The sequence below is a fragment of the Stegostoma tigrinum genome, chromosome 26, assembly GCF_030684315.1.
Source record: "Stegostoma tigrinum isolate sSteTig4 chromosome 26, sSteTig4.hap1, whole genome shotgun sequence".
Lineage (NCBI taxonomy): Eukaryota > Metazoa > Chordata > Chondrichthyes > Orectolobiformes > Stegostomatidae > Stegostoma > Stegostoma tigrinum.
This window is the reverse complement of record NC_081379.1, coordinates 2,144,472-2,163,758: the sequence shown is the minus strand read 5'-3', so window position 1 is coordinate 2,163,758 and position 19,287 is coordinate 2,144,472. Positions and strand designations below refer to the sequence as shown.

General features: G+C 41.1%; 1 protein-coding gene across 6 annotated transcripts in view; it reads right to left on the bottom strand.

The window, feature by feature from the left end:
• sfswap (splicing factor SWAP) overlaps positions 1-19,287 on the bottom strand; it is a 111,434-nt gene that overhangs the window by 41,723 nt on the left and 50,424 nt on the right. For all 6 annotated transcript variants that reach the window (XR_007249967.2, XM_048556183.2, XM_048556185.2 and 3 more), the window contains 2 exons: positions 16,212-16,383; positions 15,392-15,604 (listed from right to left, as the gene is read on the bottom strand). Coding sequence is in view for 5 of the 6 variants with exons in the window: in XM_048556183.2 (XP_048412140.1) it covers positions 15,392-15,604; positions 16,212-16,383 (385 nt within the window). In the remaining variant the exon portion in view is untranslated. The remainder of the gene's footprint in view (positions 1-15,391; positions 15,605-16,211; positions 16,384-19,287) is intronic.

Sequence of the window (19,287 nt, the reverse complement as noted above, 5' to 3'; positions counted from 1 at the left end):
GGTGTCTCCTTGCAAGTATGCGCCTGTAGCCTTTAAGCATGTCAATTTCAATTGGAGAAGATTAACCCAGCCGTATACTGCAGAATGAAAACATGCACATTAGAACAGGAAAAAAAATTTTATCAATATTTTTTAACACTGCAATCTACAGATGAATGTGCTCCTTGCTAGGATTTAGAATCCTTACATTCTATGGGAATGTTAAGTTGTGAAACTGTGAACTGGGGAGAATTCAAGTACATGTCTGGAACGTATTGCACAGGTTATCATTTGGATGCATCCTTTTCAATGGTAACAAGTTTTATTTGTTTATAGCTCCAAGGTTCTGCACATTTCAAAAAAGCTTGATAAATAGTAGGCATGCATCAGCACTTCCCTATCTCATTAAAAATAGACGAGAGTGCGCAACTACAAAAACAATCTTCGCAGAGGTCAGAATTCAAAATTTGCTGCCTTCTCTCAGCAATGCAGTTTATGAAGATTATCTTTGTGAACTAGTATGACAGGAGTAAATAAATACAATTACAGCAAGATCTGCAAAAGTAAAAGACTAAAGACTCTGCCATGTCAAATTATAAACTTTCCTTTGAACAGACTGTGGGAATATTACATAATAAATCACAATTACCCATTTATTGTCCATCCAAACTGTGAACAGAACAAGAACTGAACTGACAACATAAATAATGTTCAGCTGAGGCAATATCTGCAACTCAACAATTTAACCTAGCTCTAATGTTTCCAAACAATTAGCCCCAAAAACTTCATATTTCAATTTAAAAACATTACAGATCAATCAGTATAATCATTTAAGTGCGTAAAAATCTAATTTACTAAGACAACTTAATGCAGCTCTACCATTAATTCAACGTTTAAATGGTCATTGATCTAACACTCAATATGCCAGCTTTATTACTTGGAACACAAAAGCAAAATCTCGGTTTCATAGGCACCATGGAAGCATTATAGACCACCGTCTCAGTTTTCCAAATAGAGTCTTCAAAACTGCCCAATGGCCGTGTATCCGGCATTTACCCCACAGTACCTGCTGCAGCTATGTAAGGAAGAGCCTGTTTCAATAACACAGCAAGTTGATCCACAACCACACATTTCAAAGTTTCCAGATTTGATGCCCAGTCTAGCCGAACTATTGGTGCAACTAATTTAGTCTGCCCAAATATACTTAGATACTATTCACCCAAGCGACAACTGAATATCTATTATTTCATCCAGGGCACATTGAGAACATGCAAAATCTCCAGTTTTACTCCCCGTGTTAAACAGGAAAAGACAAATAAGAGCAAAGGGATGCTTACTAAAATGCATTATGTTATCTTTTAAGAACTCTTTGATTCTCTTCCTTTAAGAACCATCTGCAAATCTGCTAACATTTAAAAGCATTCATCGAAAAATACAGTCACAGGCTTAAGGCTTGAAATGTGCTGTCCTTTAGGATTGAAGAGTAAAATTTTTCTATGACCAAATCAGGACTAGGCTTGATCAGATGATTTATTTCAAACTAGTTTCCTTTAGATCTGATGAAATGGACAATCACTTATATTGGCACAGGACAATTCAATGCCAAAACAAATTTTCAGTGGAACAAAGCACCATTTATGACTTAAGTGATAATGCAGGCCAACTGGAGTATGTTCACAAAATCCTATGGAAATCTGTAACCTCATGCACCAGCTCTTGAATGTCTTTTGGAAATAACGTAAGTTATTTCCATAAAGAGTGGCAGTCTTGTGTATGTCCCAAGGCATTTAGTTTATATTAATGAAGGTTATTTGTGAGGCCAAGGTTTCATCAGCACCACAAGGGAGGGAGTGAAAAACAAACATGACAGATTGTGATGGGAAGTTGCCTGCTTAAGAAAACAGCTGCAGAGGACCGTGAACAAAAAAGAAAATTGGAATGATTAAATTTATTAAACAAGCTCATCACATTAGTTTTGGAAATCATGGCCGATACCAATCAAATCAATGTGTGCATTTAAAGATTAGTAGCAATATTTATCCTGACTACAGACAAATTTTAAATGTCAGTATCTGTCTTTGTTGGGAGGCATTTACAGAGGTATAGAGGTTTTTCACATTCAGTCAATTCACAGTCATCAACTAAGGAACACAGAACAATGCTTCAAGATTGAAGTGGAGTACTGTCAGCAACATAAAGAAACCAGGACAACGATTTCCAAATTCATGTCTCTTTACAGCCTGAAAATCAGTTCCCAACATTATGCTCTGAATTATCTGACAGGGGGTGGTATAAAGAGACAAAAAGCAGCAGCAGGGAGGACAGTAAAGTCCATTGCATTCTTCACTGTACCTGTATGGCATGGTTAGCAAATGGAGAAAATCTGCACAAATATAAAAGAAAACAATTCTGTACTTGCACATTATTTATGAGGACACCGTGAGTGGGGCAGCATTGTGGCTCATTGCTAAGCACCACTGCCTCACAGCACCAGGGACCCAGGTTTAATTCTAGCCTCAAGTGGAAGCTTGCACGTTTTCTCTACGACTACCCTGCAGGTGCTCCAGTTTCCTCCCACAGTCCAAAGATGTGCAAGTTAGATGGATTGGTCATGCTAAATTGTCCTATAGTGTCCAGGGATGTTCGGGCTAGGAGGATTAGCTATGGGAAATGTGGGGTTACAGGAGCAGAGTGGAGGCTGGGCCTGGGTGGAATGATCTTTGGAGGGTCTGTGCAGAGTCAATGAGCCAAAAGCTCTTTCTGCACTGTAGGAATTCTGTAATAATATTCAGACAGAATGTATGAATTAGGGGTGGTTGAACATATTAATAACTGCTCCTTATATATGCAATTCAGAATTTAAATGTTCTCAGCAAAGAAAACAGAAATCCCTAGAAGAAACAGATGGAATGACAACTCTCCAATTACACAGTTGATCACAAATAAGTGCTCAGAATCACATAATTCTTACTGGGACAAAACAGCATAATCGTTTGCAAACACTAGAATGCCAGGCTGGGTGTCTGGAAAATCCACTGACGTTCACAATTTCAAATTAGATCTCACATTTCCTTACATTCCTATTTTGGTATCTAATTTTAATGCATGTAAGCAGTGCTGGATAGGCCCGTATTTAAGATCTAAGTAGGAGGTGTAGAAACTAACCATTCAGTCCATCAAGTCTTGTATGCTATTTGATGAGATCATGGCTGGCCTGATAATTCTCAATTCCACTTCCCAATGTTTACCCCGTGACTCTTGAATCCCTAACTGTTTAAAATTTTCTCTATTTTAGCTTTGAATATACTTAAAGACCCAACCTTGAAGTCTTCTACAATAAAGAATTCCACTGTTTCACAGCTCTCTGACAGAAGAAATTTCTCAATTCTGTATGAAATGGGTGACTCCTTACTCTGAGATTAGACCCTCTGGTGTTAGATTATCCCAGAAAGGGAAACAACCAATCCTTAACAATCCACCTAAGAATCCTCTGCATTTGCACATGACCTCCAACATTCTTCTAAACCCAACATACTCACCCTCTGAAGAATCAGAACCAACCTAGTGAACCTCCAACATTCTTCTAAACCCAACATACTCACCCTCTGAAGAATCAGAACCAACCTAGTGAACCTCCAACATTCTTCTAAACCCAACATACTCACCCTCTGAAGAATCAGAACCAACCTAGTGAACCTCCAACATTCTTCTAAACCCAACATACTCACCCTCTGAAGAATCAGAACCAACCTAGTGAACCTCCAACATTCTTCTAAACCCAACATACTCACCCTCTGAAGAATCAGAACCAACCTAGTGAACCTCCAACATTCTTCTAAACCCAACATACTCACCCTCTGAAGAATCAGAACCAACCTAGTGAACCTCCAACATTCTTCTAAACCCAACATACTCACCTTCTGAAGAATCAGAACCAACCTAGTGAACCTCCAACATTCTTCTAAACCCAACATACTCACCCTCTGAAGAATCAGAACCAACCTAGTGAACCTCTAACATTCTTCCAAACCCAACATACTCACCCTCTGAAGAATCAGAACCAAACTAGTGAACCTCCAACATTCTTCTAAACCCAACATACTCACCCTCTGAAGAATCAGAATCAACCTAGTGAACCTCCAACATTCTTCTAAACCCAACATACTCACCCTCTGAAGAATCAGAACCAACCTAGTGAACCTCCAACATTCTTCTAAACCCAACATACTCACCCTCTGAAGAATCAGAACCAACCTAGTGAACCTCCAACATTCTTCTAAACCCAACATACTCACCCTCTGAAGAATCAGAACCAACCTAGTGAACCTCCAACATTCTTCTAAACCCAACATACTCACCCTCTGAAGAATCAGAACCAACCTAGTGAACCTCCAACATTCTTCTAAACCCAACATTCTCACCCTCTGAAGAATCAGAATCAACCTAGTGAACCTCCAACATTCTTCTAAACCCAACATACTCACCCTCTGAAGAATCAGAACCAACCTAGTGAACCTCCAACATTCTTCTAAACCCAACATACTCACCCTCTGAAGAATCAGAACCAACCTAGTGAACCTCTAACATTCTTCTAAACCCAACATACTCACCCTCTGAAGAATCAGAACCAACCTAGTGAACCTCCAACATTCTTCTAAACCCAACATTCTCACCCTCTGAAGAATCAGAACCAACCTAGTGAACCTCCAACATTCTTCTAAACCCAACATACTCACCCTCTGAAGAATCAGAATCAACCTAGTGAACCTCATCCGGTTGGCGCACAATGCCAGTACATCATTCCTTAGATAATAGCATCAAAACTCTTCAATACATTACAGGCGTGGTCTGACCAATTTTACCGAGATGTCCCTACTTACATACTCCGTTCCCTTTAAAACAAAGGCCAACCTAACGACCCATCTCTAATTATTCATTGATTGGTCATCCCTAATTTTTTCTAGCTAAGATGGTGATGAGCTGCCTTCTTAAAATGCCATAGTCCTCATAACGTAAATACACCCACAGCTCTATTGGAAAGGAGTTCTACAATTTTGACCCAGTGACAGTGATGGAACGGTGCTAAAATTCTAATCAAAGTATATGTAAATGTTCCCAAGTGTCTGCTGCTCTTGTCCTTCTAGGTGGTAGAGGTCTAAGGTTTGAAAGGTCAATTGAAATAAACAAAAGCAAAATTTAATGGGAAAACTCTGCAACCCTGGCATCTGCAGAGTTATGTTTTGAGTCCAGTGACCCTTCATGAGAACAGATTATAGTTAGGAAAAGGTTAAGATATATGCTGAAGATGGGGTGAAGGTGAAGAATAAATGATAGATGGAGCTCAACAAGAAAAACAGCTGAAAATCAAAAGAACTGCAGATACTGCAAATCAGAAACAAAAACAGTTGGGCAGACAAAGGAATGGGTAGGTAATAGCCTGAGAGAATCAACAGCTGCTAATGGAGACTATTAGTGATTGATATGGTAGCAGCCCATGTTAAAACAAGGCCTGGTGAGTGAGGTTACGGTAAGAACATTGTTGAACTCAATACTGAGTCCTGAAGACTGCAGGGTTCCCAAGCAGAAAATGGAGTGTTCTTTCAGCTTGCACTGAGCTTTGCTGGAACACTGCAGCAGGCCTGAGACAGAGGTTTTGACCAGGGAACATGGTGACATGTTGGTGAAGCAGGCCAAAAAAAAGCATAACACAGGAAGCTCAGGGTCATTTCGTGGAAGTTGAATACAAGCTGGATGAACAGCATCTCATTTTCTGCACGGGATCCTGCAGCCTTTGGGTACATAATTCTTCAAATTTTGCGTCACATATAAACAGGGTGGTTAAAAAGTTTGTTTGCTCAGAACTTTGTGTATAGGAGTTCGGAAGTCATACTGAGATTCTACAGGACATTGCTGAGGCTTCTTCTGGAATGCAGTGCTCAGCTCATGTTGCCTAGTTATAGAAAGATTATTATTAAGCTGGACAGGGTTCAGAAGGGAATAACCAGGAGGATGTTGCTGGATGTGGAAGGTTTGAGTTATGAAGAAAGGCTGGTTAGGCAGGGACATTTTTCACTGGAGCGTAGGAAATTCAAAAGGTGACCTTATAGAAGTTTATAAAATAATGAGGGGTATAAATAGAGTTAACGGTAGTTGTCTAGGGGACACATTTTTAAGGTGAGATGAGAGAGATTTAAAAAAGACATGGGGGCAATTTTTTTTATACAGAGGGTGATCTGTGCATGGAATGAACTTCCAGAGGAAGTGGTTGATGTGGGTACAATTACAACGTTAAAAAGGAACAACTGGCTAAATACACAAATAGGAAAGGTTTGGAGCTATACAGGCCAGAAGCAGGCAGATGAGACTTATTTCAGGGTTATGGTTGCATGGGCTAGTGAGATCAAAGGATCTGTTTCCTTTCTGTATGACTCTGACTCAATATTGAGCTTTGCAATTTTAGGGTCTCTGAGTACCTTCTCCTATGCCATTACCCTTACCCACACACCAGGCCTCGTCATCACATGGGCTGTTATCATAAACAACCCATTGTCAGCCACTAATCGTCTCCATTAGCAGCAATTCATTCTCCCAGCCTGATCTTTACCCATTCCTTTGTCTGTCCGACTGTTGCTCCCTCTCTCTGTGCTCCTCTTACATCTATAGTTCACTCCCCTCTCCTCTCACTCCCCCCAAACCCCAGCCCACCATTCAATCTTCAGTATATATAGCAAACCTTTCCAAGCTAGAATTAGTTCTGGAGAGTCAATGGACCCAAAACATTAACTCTATTGTCTCTTCACAGATGCTGCCAGACCTGCTGAGTTTTTCCAGCAATTTCATAGAACCCCCTACAGTGTGGAAACAGCCTCTTCGGCCCAACAAGTCCACACCAACCCTCGGAGCATCCCACCTATAACGCACCAAATCTACAAATCCATGAACATTATGAGCAACATAGCATAGCCAATCCACCTAGGCTGCACATCTTTGGACTGTTGGAGGAAACCAGAGCACCCGGAGAAAACCCACACAGACACGGGGAGAATGTGCAAACTCCACACAGACAGTCACCCAGGGGTAGAAGTGAACCCAGGTCCCTGACACTGAGGCAACAGTGCTAACCATTGACCCACCATGCTGCCCTTCTGTGTTCGTTTCTAATTTCCAGCATCTTCCGTTCTTTGGAGTTTTTTGCTGTTGGAAGAGCTTGATCACTTCCTGCCACATCGCACCTTGTACATAGCAAACACAGTGACCAATATACGTCAGTGGTGAAGGAAGAGAAAGTTGAAGATGTTGGATGGGATGCCAACCAAGTGGGTTGCTTTGAACTTTGAGTGTGTCCTTGGAACCATACCCATCCAGGCATCCAATCATAGTTTTGATCTGAGAATGAAAATATTTGTGGAGCCTCCTCTTTCAATTAGCTGCTTATATTCCCACTACCATTCACAAATAGATGAGGCAGGACACCACAGTTCCACTTTGTTCTGTGTACCACACATTGCTTTTGTCCTTTAGCATGCAACTAGCTAAATGTAGCTTCAGCAGACTGACTCCTCACGTTTACATATGCCTGTTGGCAAAATATATTGACTGGAGAGTAATGGTAGAGTGAGAGAGATACTGGCCCATGAAGATGCTGATTATAATAAACAAAGAGACTGCCAATGTTGGATATATGAAACCAAAAGAAACAGAAATTAAAAGAGAAACTCAAAAGGTCTGGTGAGTAAACACAGTTAACGTTTTGAGCTCAGTGAATCTTCTTCAGAACCAGAAACTGATAGTGGTTGCATACAAATCTGCTGATAGCGCACTGCAGCTCGTGAAGGTCCAGTTTTGAGCTGCTAGGTCTTTTCAGAAGCTTTAAAAAAATTACATTTAACTTGTTGTTAACTTCACACAACACAACGGTAGGTGTGCTCTGTGTGAAGACAAAACTTCAGTGTTACGGGAAATGTGCCATGGTCTTTCCTGTTAATACTGTAATGGACAGAAGTATCTGCAATAGGTAGTTTGATGAGGACAAGCTCTGGTGAATTTTTTCTCTTATTATATCCCTCGCTTTCTGCCACAGACCTAGTCTGGCAGATAAGCCTTTATGGGCTCAGGCAGCTCAGTCAGTCGTGGTGATTCTAAACTACTCCTGGTGATGGCTGCTGGATTTCTTCATCACAGTATATTCTGTGCCTTGCCCCCTTGAATACTTCCTTCAAGGTGGTGTTCAACATGAGGTGCACTGATTCATAAGTTGAGGAAGGGCAGTAAGTGGTATATGGGAGGTTTCACTGCCCACCTCTGACCTCATGCCATGAGATTTTGAGAGGCCTGGAGCCAACATTGAGGACTCCCAGGGAAATACTTTTTCAATATTTAGCTCAATCTTACAACATAAGGAGCATATTCAAAAGCTCCTGCCGACTAAAATATTCAATTTACCCACTGCCTTTTGCCTTTCTTCCCCTCCCCTTTTGTTAACGAAATAAAAACCAATATTTTCCAGCGCTCCTATGTTCTGAAAAAAAGTTGCATTACACACAATATGTTAACTTTGTTTCACTCTTCACAAATGCTGTCAGACCTGCTGAGTATCTCCAGAACTTTGTTTCCATTTCAGATCTGGAGCGGTTTTGTTTTCTCTCAATTTACCATGTCTGATCATTTAATTCGGGGGCAAAACAAAGTAACCAAGGCAAACGGGCCTCAGTACCTTGATTAGATAAAGAACTTATCTTCACCGATTTCAGTTATGCAGTGGCTCTACCTGCATATGTCATTAATGTTCCTGCTCTATCTCTGTAAAACGTCTGAGGCACAAAATCATTTTAGATTGCACAGCAGCCTTCATAAATAGAATTACTGCAAAAATAATTCTTTACAACACCCCTCCAGGATATTTTACTTACGAATCAACAGCAAAGGTGGGAGTAAATTCACACTGCAAATGGTATAGAGAGGAGAGCTGTCGTCAATTAGTCCTCCCACACAAAGCACAACCAAATTCCAGTTTCAGAAGTTTAATTCAATTTTTATACTTCATCTGGAACATAATACATTAATTTAATTTCTTTATACTATTGTTCATAATCTATTCAACCGTATCGAGTTATTAGGCTCAGTGGGTTGCCTGTTCAGTCACAAAGTTACGGACTCAAGTCCCACTCAGAAGTTTGAACATTAAATGTAGGCAAACATTCACAACGGCACTGCTGAGTGAATGCTGCAATACTCAAAATGTCATCATTAAGACCAGAGATAATGGGAACTGCAGATGCTGGAGAATCCAAGATAACAAAGTATGAAGCTGGATGAACACAGCAGGCCAAGCATCATCTCAGGAGCACAAAAGCTGACGTTTCGGGCCTAGACCCTTCATCAGAGAGGGGGATGAGAAGAGAGGATTCTGAAATAAATAGGGAGAGAGAGGGGGAGGCGGACTGAAGATGGATATAGGAAAAGATAGGTGGAGAGGAGTGTATGGGTGGGGAGGTAGGGAGGAGATAGGTCAGTCTGGGGAGGACGGACAGGTGAAAGGGGCGGGATGAGGTTCCTAGGTAGGAAATGGAGGTACACCTTGAGGTGGGAGGAGGGGTAGGTGAGAGGAAGAACAGGTTAGGCAGGCTGGGACGAGCTGGGCTGGTTTTGGGAAGCAGTGGGGGGAGGGGAGATTTTGAAGCTGGTGAAATCCACATTGATACCATTGGGCTGCATCCCAAAACCAGCCCAGCTCATCCCACACTAAATGTAGGCAAACATTCACAACGGCACTACTGAGAGAATTCTGCAATACTGAAAATGTCATCATTAAGACCAGAGATAATGGGAACTGCAGATGCTGGAGAATCTAAGATAACAAAGTATGAAGCTGGATGAACACAGCAGGCCAAGCAGCATCTCAGGAGAACAAAAGCTGACGTTTTGGGCAATTGGGGCCTGGGATAGGGGTGAGGGAGGTGGTGTGAAGGCAGGTGTAGCACTTCCTGTGGTTGCAGGGGAAAGTGCCGGGTGTGGTAGGGTTGGAGGGGCGTGCGGAGCGGACAAGGGAGTCGTGGAGAGAGTGGTCTCTCCAGAAGGCAGACAAGGGTGGGGTGGGAAAAATGTCTGTGGTCATGGGGTCGGATTGTAGATGAAGGAAGTGTTGGAGGATGATGCGTTGTATCCGGACTTTGGTGGGGCGATATGTGAGGACTATGGGGATTCTCTTGGGGCGATTATGATGAGGGCGGGATGAGAGGGATGAGGTGCGGGAAATGCAGGAGACATGGTCGAGAGTGTTCTTGACCACTGTGGCCGGGGGGGGTTGCAGCCCTTTAAGAACAAGAACATCTGGGATGTGCGGGAGTGGAATGCCTCATCCTGGGAGCAGATGCGGCGGAGAAGAAATTGGAAATAGGGGGTGGAATTTTTGCAGAAAGGTGGGTGGGAGGTGTATTCCAGGTACCTGTGGGAGTTGGTGGGCTTGCGATTGGACATCGGTTTGTAGTTGGTTGCCTGAGATGGAGACAGAAAAGTCCAGGAAGGTAAGGGATGTGTTGGAGATGGTCCAGGTGAACTTGAGGTTGGGGTGGAAGGCGTTGGTGAAATGGATGAACTGTTCGAGCTCCTCGACATTGGGGAAACCAAGCGGAGGCTGGGGGACCGCTTTGCAGAACACCTACGCTCGGTTCGCAGTAAACAAATGCACCTCCCAGTTGCGAACCATTTCAAATCCCCCTCCCATTCCTTAGGCCATAATGATGCCACCTGTAGGTTGCAGGAACAGCAAGTCATATTCCACTTGGGAACCCTGCAGCCCAATGGTATCAATGTGGATTTCACCAGCTTCAAAATCTCCCCTCCCCCCCCACTGCATCCCAAAACTGGCCCAGCTCGTCCCAGCCTGCCTAACCTGTTCTTCCCCTCACCTGTCCCCTCCTCCCACCTCAAGCCACACCTCCATTTCCTACCTACTAACCTCATCCCGCCCCCTCCACCTGTCTGTCCTCCCCAAACTGACCTATCCACTCCCTACCTCCCCACCGCTACTCTCCTCTCCACCTATCTTCTCCTGTATCCAGCTTCAGTCTGCCTTCCCCTCTCTCCCTATTTATTTCAGAATCCTCTCCCCATCTGAAGGAGGGTCTAGGCCCGAAACGTCAGCTTTTGTGCTCCTAAGATGCTGCTTGGCCTGCGGTGTTCATCCAGCCCCACACTTTCTCATCAGTAAGATGTCTGGCTTCCATGGTGCATGTGTAAGATCCATTGGCACTATTTTGAGAGGAGCAGAAGTAATCTTCGTAACCAACCTGGAGAATATTTACTCCTCAATCAACATTCCAAAAACAGACTATTTGGTCATTACTTGGATGCTTGTAGGAGTTTATTGTGCATAAAATGATTAGCAAACTTTCTCATTACCACAGTAAGTACACTTCAAGAAGAATAAGGTATAAAGTATTTAAGGAAGACCCTGAAGTTATGAAAGGCACTAAGTAAATACAAGTTTGCTTTTTTTGAAAAAAGGAATGATACTCTTATTTATCAAATAACTGCAAACAAACTTAGCCTCTGGTCCAGTCGTTTTTGAAACCCTTAACCTTAACTGGTGTTTGAATGCAGACTCTGTGTGCCCTCCAATAGTCAAAAACAATAACAAACTCAGGGAGCATTACAAGACATGCCAATCCCATCCTTACAGATGTCTACACATGTGGGGGTATCCAGTAAATCACTGGATGGTCAGAGTGTAAACCGCAAGCAACTTCGCCACTTTCTCATCAGCGGTCCAGCTGACATTAATCAATATGGCATGATATCAGTACTGGTGTCGTACACTTCTTCACCATCACTGCTCATGCAATTGCAAAGTAACTTTTAAATCAATTTAAATTTATACATGACTTTAAAAGACAAACACAATCTAAAGCACTGCACATTAACAAATTTGAAACCAACTCACAAAAGAAGTATTAGGACAAGTGACAAATAGCCTGTTCAAAGTGGCAGATTTAAAGTAGCATCTTACAGTGTCAAACAGAGGGGTTTAAGGAAGGAATCACAGTGATTAGGGCCCAGGCAGACCATGAAACCATGGCTGCGAACAGCACAATAATTAAAACTGGAGATGTTCAAGAGGCCGGAACTGATGGAGTGCACACGGTTGAGGGTTACAGGAAGTTACCGAGACATGGATTGGTGGATGCCATTAAAGAATTGGTGGTGCCATTAAAGAATCTGAAAACAAGTTAGAAGTGATATCAGGCAGTCTCTCTCTCTGCTTGATTTTGGTAATTTTGGAGAAAAAGAAATCGTTTGCAATCATTGTAGACTCATTGAGATGGGAAAGACACAATTCAGCTAAAGTCAGTGCCAGCTTTGTATAATGCAACTATGTTGGTAGATAGCCGAATAGTTCTCCACAGCTTCCACTGGCAAATATTTAAATACCACATTCTGCAGACTAAGATAACACAAGTCTGAGCTTTGTCAGCACTTAATTTCTGAGATATTGCTTTGAGGGTATTATATAAATGCCAATCACTGTTTGCTTGAGCAAATGGTCATCTAAATTACAGAACAGAGCTCAGTGAAGCTTGGCTAAATTAGGTCAGTTTAATTAGTTACTAACTAGCCTGATAACTTACAAACCTTGCCAATGCTTTCATCACACGAAATTCCTGAAATTTTTTAAACAGAATTTTTAGAATTGCGTGCTTCTATTCTATCAGTATAGATAAGGTCCCCGGTATGAAAAAGCCAAATTCATTTTCAAAACAGAGGGCTGCAGTGCTTTGGGAATCATATTTTATGATTTTATTCATTTCTTGTGGAAGTCATAAACCATTATCCTTTGTGAAGGGGTATCTCTACTATTCAATTAAAATCAGCTGATGATGAACAGTACAACTGGGAAATAAATGCAGTTCCATTACAACAAATTACATTTAAGACAAGGATGAATAGTATAGCAACGATGAGTACAACCAAATCTCAACATGTAGTACAATTATAATATGTACTCCCAATTTGCTGTTTGGAGATACATGAAATCGTACACTGAGAAATGCCTTTAAATGTAGATACAGAATATCTTTTTAAACTCTTAACACATCTATAAAACAAACATCTGCACATTTTACCCATCAACTTTCCATTACGAATTCCAATCCCCACATTTATACAAGAAATTACTTATGTGAGCATTCCATACTGTTAACACACCCTCCTGCGAGGAGAGGTATCGCAGCATGTTTGCTAGAAAAGAGCATGTCATTCCAGTGTGCTATGTTTACTAAGATGGCTCCATAATACGCAGGACATGAAATCTTTTAAGGGGAATATAAAAATAAGACTGGATACCAGACCTTAAAACACAACTAAGTTAGTTTACAAACTATAAGTCACGTCAAATGAGACATATTCATCATTCAGGAGCTGCTGCAATTTTTGTGGGGTTTGGAAACTTGTTTTCGCTCATGTCATTGTCTACTAAAAAAATTCTATGCACATAATTCATCAAAACAGAATCAGAAAAGTGTACTCTATACTTCCTAATTTTCATATAGTTCAGCTGCTTTTAAATCATATAGTCCCCCAGAAAGACAGGCATCCTCAATAGCACTCAACAACTTATGTGAACAAAATCTGTAGCCAAGACATTTAACCTGGTATGTCTCAGCATATGATGACTACATGCAACTCAAGTGTACATTTGGGAGGCTTCGAGGGCCACAAAAACCAGCAAAATTCCATAGCAATCTTTAACATCATCCAAGGTTCAGTATGTACTTCATGCAACCATCATTAAGTCAGGGTTCCAGAGGTACTCAACCTGGTAAAGCTACAACACAGGACAATATCACCCTTCTTTCACTTGTTGCCTGGTCAAAATCTTGAAACTCCTGTCTTAACAGCGCTGTGCTGCAACAATTCATGGAGGATCACCACCAATTTCTTAGGAGCTATTAGGAATAAACCATAAATGCGGCCTTGTCAGAGACACCCAGCAAAAATAATTAATAAAACTTCCATAATTCAAGTCTGTAGCAAGAATATACACTCAAAGAAGTTGCAGACTCTCTTCTTCTCCACAAGTTCTTTTCCAAAAGCTATGCATTAACTCTCTGCTTTGAGTTCCACGCATGAATGACAAGTTAGGGCAGATAAAAGGAAAATTAAACAGTATTTTCCGATAGCTATTAATAACGTAAGCACTTATGCAGTAGAAGTTTCCAAACAACAGATAGAATACAAAAGCAAACCCGAGACTTGTAAATCCAGCCCAAATTGGACAGGCTGCAGAAGGTCTTGGACTAACTAGCAGAGTAAGCAAACAAGTGGCAGACGGGGTACAATGTGGGAAAGTGCGAGGCTGCACTCTAAACAGGAAAACTTCAGAAATCTTTGTGAAGGGCTCTGTGAGTCCTAAAGCACGATTCTCTTAAGGTTAACATGCAGAGTTCAGTTGGCAGTTAGGAAGGCAAATACAATGTTAGCATTCATTTCAACAGGCTAGAATACAAGAGTGGATACAAACTGCTGAGGCTATATGAGAATCTGGTCTGATTGCATTTAGAACGCTGAGAGCAATTTTTGAGCCCCATATCTAAGGACGGACGTGTTGGCCTTGGAAGGTGTCAAGAGCAGGTTTTACAAGAATAATCCTGGGTATGAAGGGCTGAGCATACGAGGAACAGTTGAGGACTCTAGGTCTGTACTCTACGGAATTTAGAAGGATGGGCGGCGAGTACCTGATTGAAGCTTACAGAATATGGAGAGGCCTGGCTAGAGTGGGTGTCGAGTAGGAATTTCCAATCGTAGGAGAGACAAAAACCTGAGGACACAGATTCAAAGTGAAGGGATGACCCTTTTGAGCTAAGATGAGGAGGAATTTCGTCAGCCAGAGGGTGATGATTCTGTGGAACTCAGTGCCACAAAAGGGCTGTGGGGGCCGAGTCAGAGTGTATTTTAGCCAGAGATGGATAGGCTCTTGCATGGAAAGGGGATCAAGGATTATAGGGTGGTGGCAGGATGATAGGATTGAGAAACATATCAGCCATAATCAACTTGCAGAGCAGGCTTAATAACCCATCGAGCCTAATTCTGTCGCTAAATCTTATGATCTAAAGCAAAAGCTCAAGTAAAGTTGTCTAATCTGTTCTTGTTTGGTACTCCCATGATTGGACTTGTTTGTCTGATTTGGAAAGGCATGTTCTTAGCTTTACCAGGTAAATCAAAATGTGCACAACCAAATGAATTTAGAATGTGGAAACTAAAACACAGAAGACAGTTACAGCTTTTTGTTATGACAATAAACATTTCATTTCAAGCAACTTCCCATTTGAACAAATCCTAAATTTAATTTCAATCATAGAATTTGACCAGTCACTACAAAAACATGCTTTCTACAAACATCATGCTTGTTACATACCTTGCTTAGCCTCTATTTCTTCTGCAGTAAGCTGGGGTCTTTTCTCCTCTGGAGGAAGGGAAGGAACTATATCTTTAGTTGAATCGATGTTGGAGGCTTCCTGTACATCATGGTCCTCATCACTATCATCATCAAGTTTTACACGCTTTTTCTCAAGAGGGAGCATGTCGTTTTCTTTTGCTTTTATTGCAAAACAGATTGGTGCAAAAGATGCTACAAGAAAAGTATTTGGAATGTAAAGAAAACTTTCCGGGGTCACAAAACTTATAACTTATCTCAATAATGGTGAATTTATAATAGTCTCAAAATTGAACATATTTCTGATCATTGTGCGCACTAGCTTGTTTCACAATTCTGTCTAAGAATTTTCCTTTCCTTTGCCCAGGACATTCAGTACAAGCAGCATACAAGGTCACCGAGTAAACAGTACTCAATGATGAACGTAGCCAACACCATTTTTCGAGGAATAATGAGGATAAAATACCCTGTAAACACTGAACAAAGCTCAAAATAATTTGATTGCCTGAAGCCCATTTTCCAAAGTGTGCACTAAATGTACTAAATAGCCCTGAGCATTGAATATTTTCCAAGTGGAGATAGTTAAAATTGAACTGAAGTAGAATAATAGAGAAAAGCATCAGGATTAGGTTTGGATGGAAACATGTCAGCACTAACAACTGTGGACTTCTCTCTTATCACGTGCTTACGGATCCATTGCTTACATACATCTCCTTGGTTAGACTTCAAAAATTTCTAGCACCCGCATTAAAAAAATCTCCAATAAATTATCTCAATGCAAGATATGATAGCTTATATTTACCTTTTATTAGTTTTCCATCATTAACAGTCTTATCAGTAGAAAGGGTGCAGTCTGTTTGGGTCATCACAGCACCAGATAAACTTGTATTGGTTACTTCCTGCTGTGCTTCAAAATGTAAGACATCTGTTGTGTTGCTTTCAGAACATACAAGAGTGCTTGATGCTACAGTCTCCTGCAAGAAAGGATAAAGAGAAATAAAAGGATGAAAAGGGTAATTTTAAAGTCATAAAAATCTGGATGATACACAAATGCACGTCGCAAAGGCCTACAACTGGAAGACAGATACTATAAAATGCACTTGATAAATTGAGATGTTACAGCCCAGATCTATATTTGGTCCCCCATCAAAGCTTTAGGGTACTTTTCATTCACCCATAGAGAATGGGTAGAGCGGACTAACTAACAAAGAAACAAGGACCAGGATGAAACAAGCTGGTGAAGCACCAAAATTGCGAGGAGAAAACATATTAGAATAATCTGAGTAACATATCATGCAGAGGTTAGAAAAACCTAATTAATAGACGTGCTCAAAATCGTGAAGGGTTTTGTGAAGGAGCACCCATATGTACCAGTGGGTGTTGTTAATAAAGTTAACAAAAACCAATGGCTAAAGAACCAGAGGGGGGGAAAAAAAACTAGGTGACCTACAATCTGGAATATCAACCTACTAGGGTGATGGAAGCAAATTTGGTAGTAACATTCTAAAGGAAAATTGAATGCATATATTAAGAAAGGGAAAATATTTTTGAACTAAAGGGAAAGGAACAATAGGCAATCAGATTTCAAAGAACCAGCACAGGCTCAATGGGCTGAATAGCCTCATTTTTTGTGCTTTTTTTTCTCTCAGAATAAGCAAGCCCAAATCAGAAGTTTGAGAATAACGTTTCTCCTTTGATCAGACAATTTGCAGCAAAGTACAACAATATCAGGCATGAAAATTGACAATTTTAAAGTCAGTTTGGAACAAAAAAAAGCACTACAGCAGTCATGTCATCACACAATACTTTGTAAAAGTATATAAATTACTTAATGGCTTGCAGAAATGAAAGAATAAATCCCTATGCCACTGTCCCAGTAACAAGCAGGGGAGAAAAGTAATATTAATCTTTAAAGTACTTGGCAATTTATAACCATTATAAGCAGAATAATTTTTAAAAGGTTGAAACTTTTAAATGTTGATGTTGAGGGGGATCTGGGTGCACTTATACAAGCAACACAATAGGTTACCATGCAATTAGGAAGGCAAGTGGCAGTTTGCTTTTATTGCAAGATGACTGGAGTACTGTACAAGAATGAAGACACCTTGCTATAAATGCGCACAGCTTTACTGCAACACATCTGGAATACTCTGCACATTTTTAACCTTCACAGCCAAGGAAGGATATACTTGTCCAAGAGGCAGTACTACAAAGGTTCAAGATTGCTTGTACAGTGCAGAACGAGGCCATTTGGTCCATGGTGCCTACACCACCAGTTTTATTACAGAATGCCAATCTCCTTCCGTTGCCTCATCCACCTGCATACTATTTCTATCCAAATAACCATTCGATACCCTTGTGAATGCCTCAATTGAATCTGCTATCATCACATTTCCAGGCAGTGTACTCCAGATCCTAACTAACCATTTCACCCAAGACCCTTACTTCTTTTGCACATCATTTTAAGTCTTGCTCTTTTTTTGTTCACAAGTGGCAACAGCTTCTCTGTATTTAGTCTGTCCAGCACCTAGGTAATTTTGAAAACCTTGATCAGATCTGCTCCCAACCTCCTCCTCTCTAAGAACAATCTCAACTTCTTTAATCTATCCATATCACCAAAATTTCTCATTCCCGGAACCATTCCTGCCCTTTCTTCAATGAGTTCATGTCCTTCCTATATTGTAGGGCCCTTTAATGTACTGTATACAATACCCCACTTGAGGTCTAACAAGTGTCTTGTACAAGTTCAACATCACCTCCCTGTTATGTACTAAGTGGCCATATTAAAAAAGCTGAGAACACAGCACTGTATGCTTAATTAACCATGCCCTCTACCTGTCCTGCCACTTTCAACGAACGGCGTATTCAAAAAGTCCTTCCACTCCTGCATCCCTTTTGAATTGTACTATCGATTTTACACTGTGTTTTGTTGTTCTTCTGACCGTAGTGCATCACGTCACACATCTCTGCAGTGAACCTCATCTGCCACCCATCTGCCTATTCCGCCAAGCTGTTAAAGTCCTTTGTGAAGAGGACAGTATGGAAGTCCTAGTTTCCCAGCTTGGTGTTATCTGCAAAGTTTGAAACTGTTCCCTGCGTGCCAAGATTGGTATCATGAATATATATCAGGAAAGGCAAGGGTCCCAATACGAACCCATGGGGAACGCCACTACAAACCTTCCTCCAGTTCAAATAAAAATGTTGAGAGAATCATACAGTTAAGAAGAGGCCCTTCAACCCACTGATGCAGACTACCAAAAATACACTATGACACTAACCCCACCTTTTTTTGCAATTGGCCCGTAGCCTCAAAGTTATGACATTTCAAGTGTTCAGTCAAGTGCTTTTTAAAAGGTGTAAGGTTTCCTGCCACAAATACCCTCCCAGACAGTGCATTTCAGATATCCCACCACCCTCTGGGGGAAAAAGCTTTTCCTCAAGTACACTCTAAACTTCCTGCCTTTCAAACAGTGCGACATCCTTGTCCATGAACTTTTGACTAAAGGAAACAGCTGCTTTCTGCTCATTCTGCTCCAAAGAAAACATACCAAGCTTAACCAATCTCTGTCCATAGCTAAACTGCCCCCTCTATAGCAACATCCTGGCCAATCTTCTCTGCACCCCAGGAGAATAGGTTGTCCCATGATGAGGTTAAGCAAACTATCTTCTCTGGAACTTAGAAAAATGATAAGCAATCTAACTAAATAGAAGATTGTGAACTATTTGGCAGGATCGACACTAAGGAGTTATTTCTCATCACTGGGACATTTATAACATGCTTAGCATAACTTTAGGAGATGCTGAACATATTGGATTGAGAAGAGGAGAAATTTCTTCACTCTGAGCTTTGTGAATTCTAGGAATTCTCCATCCAAGAG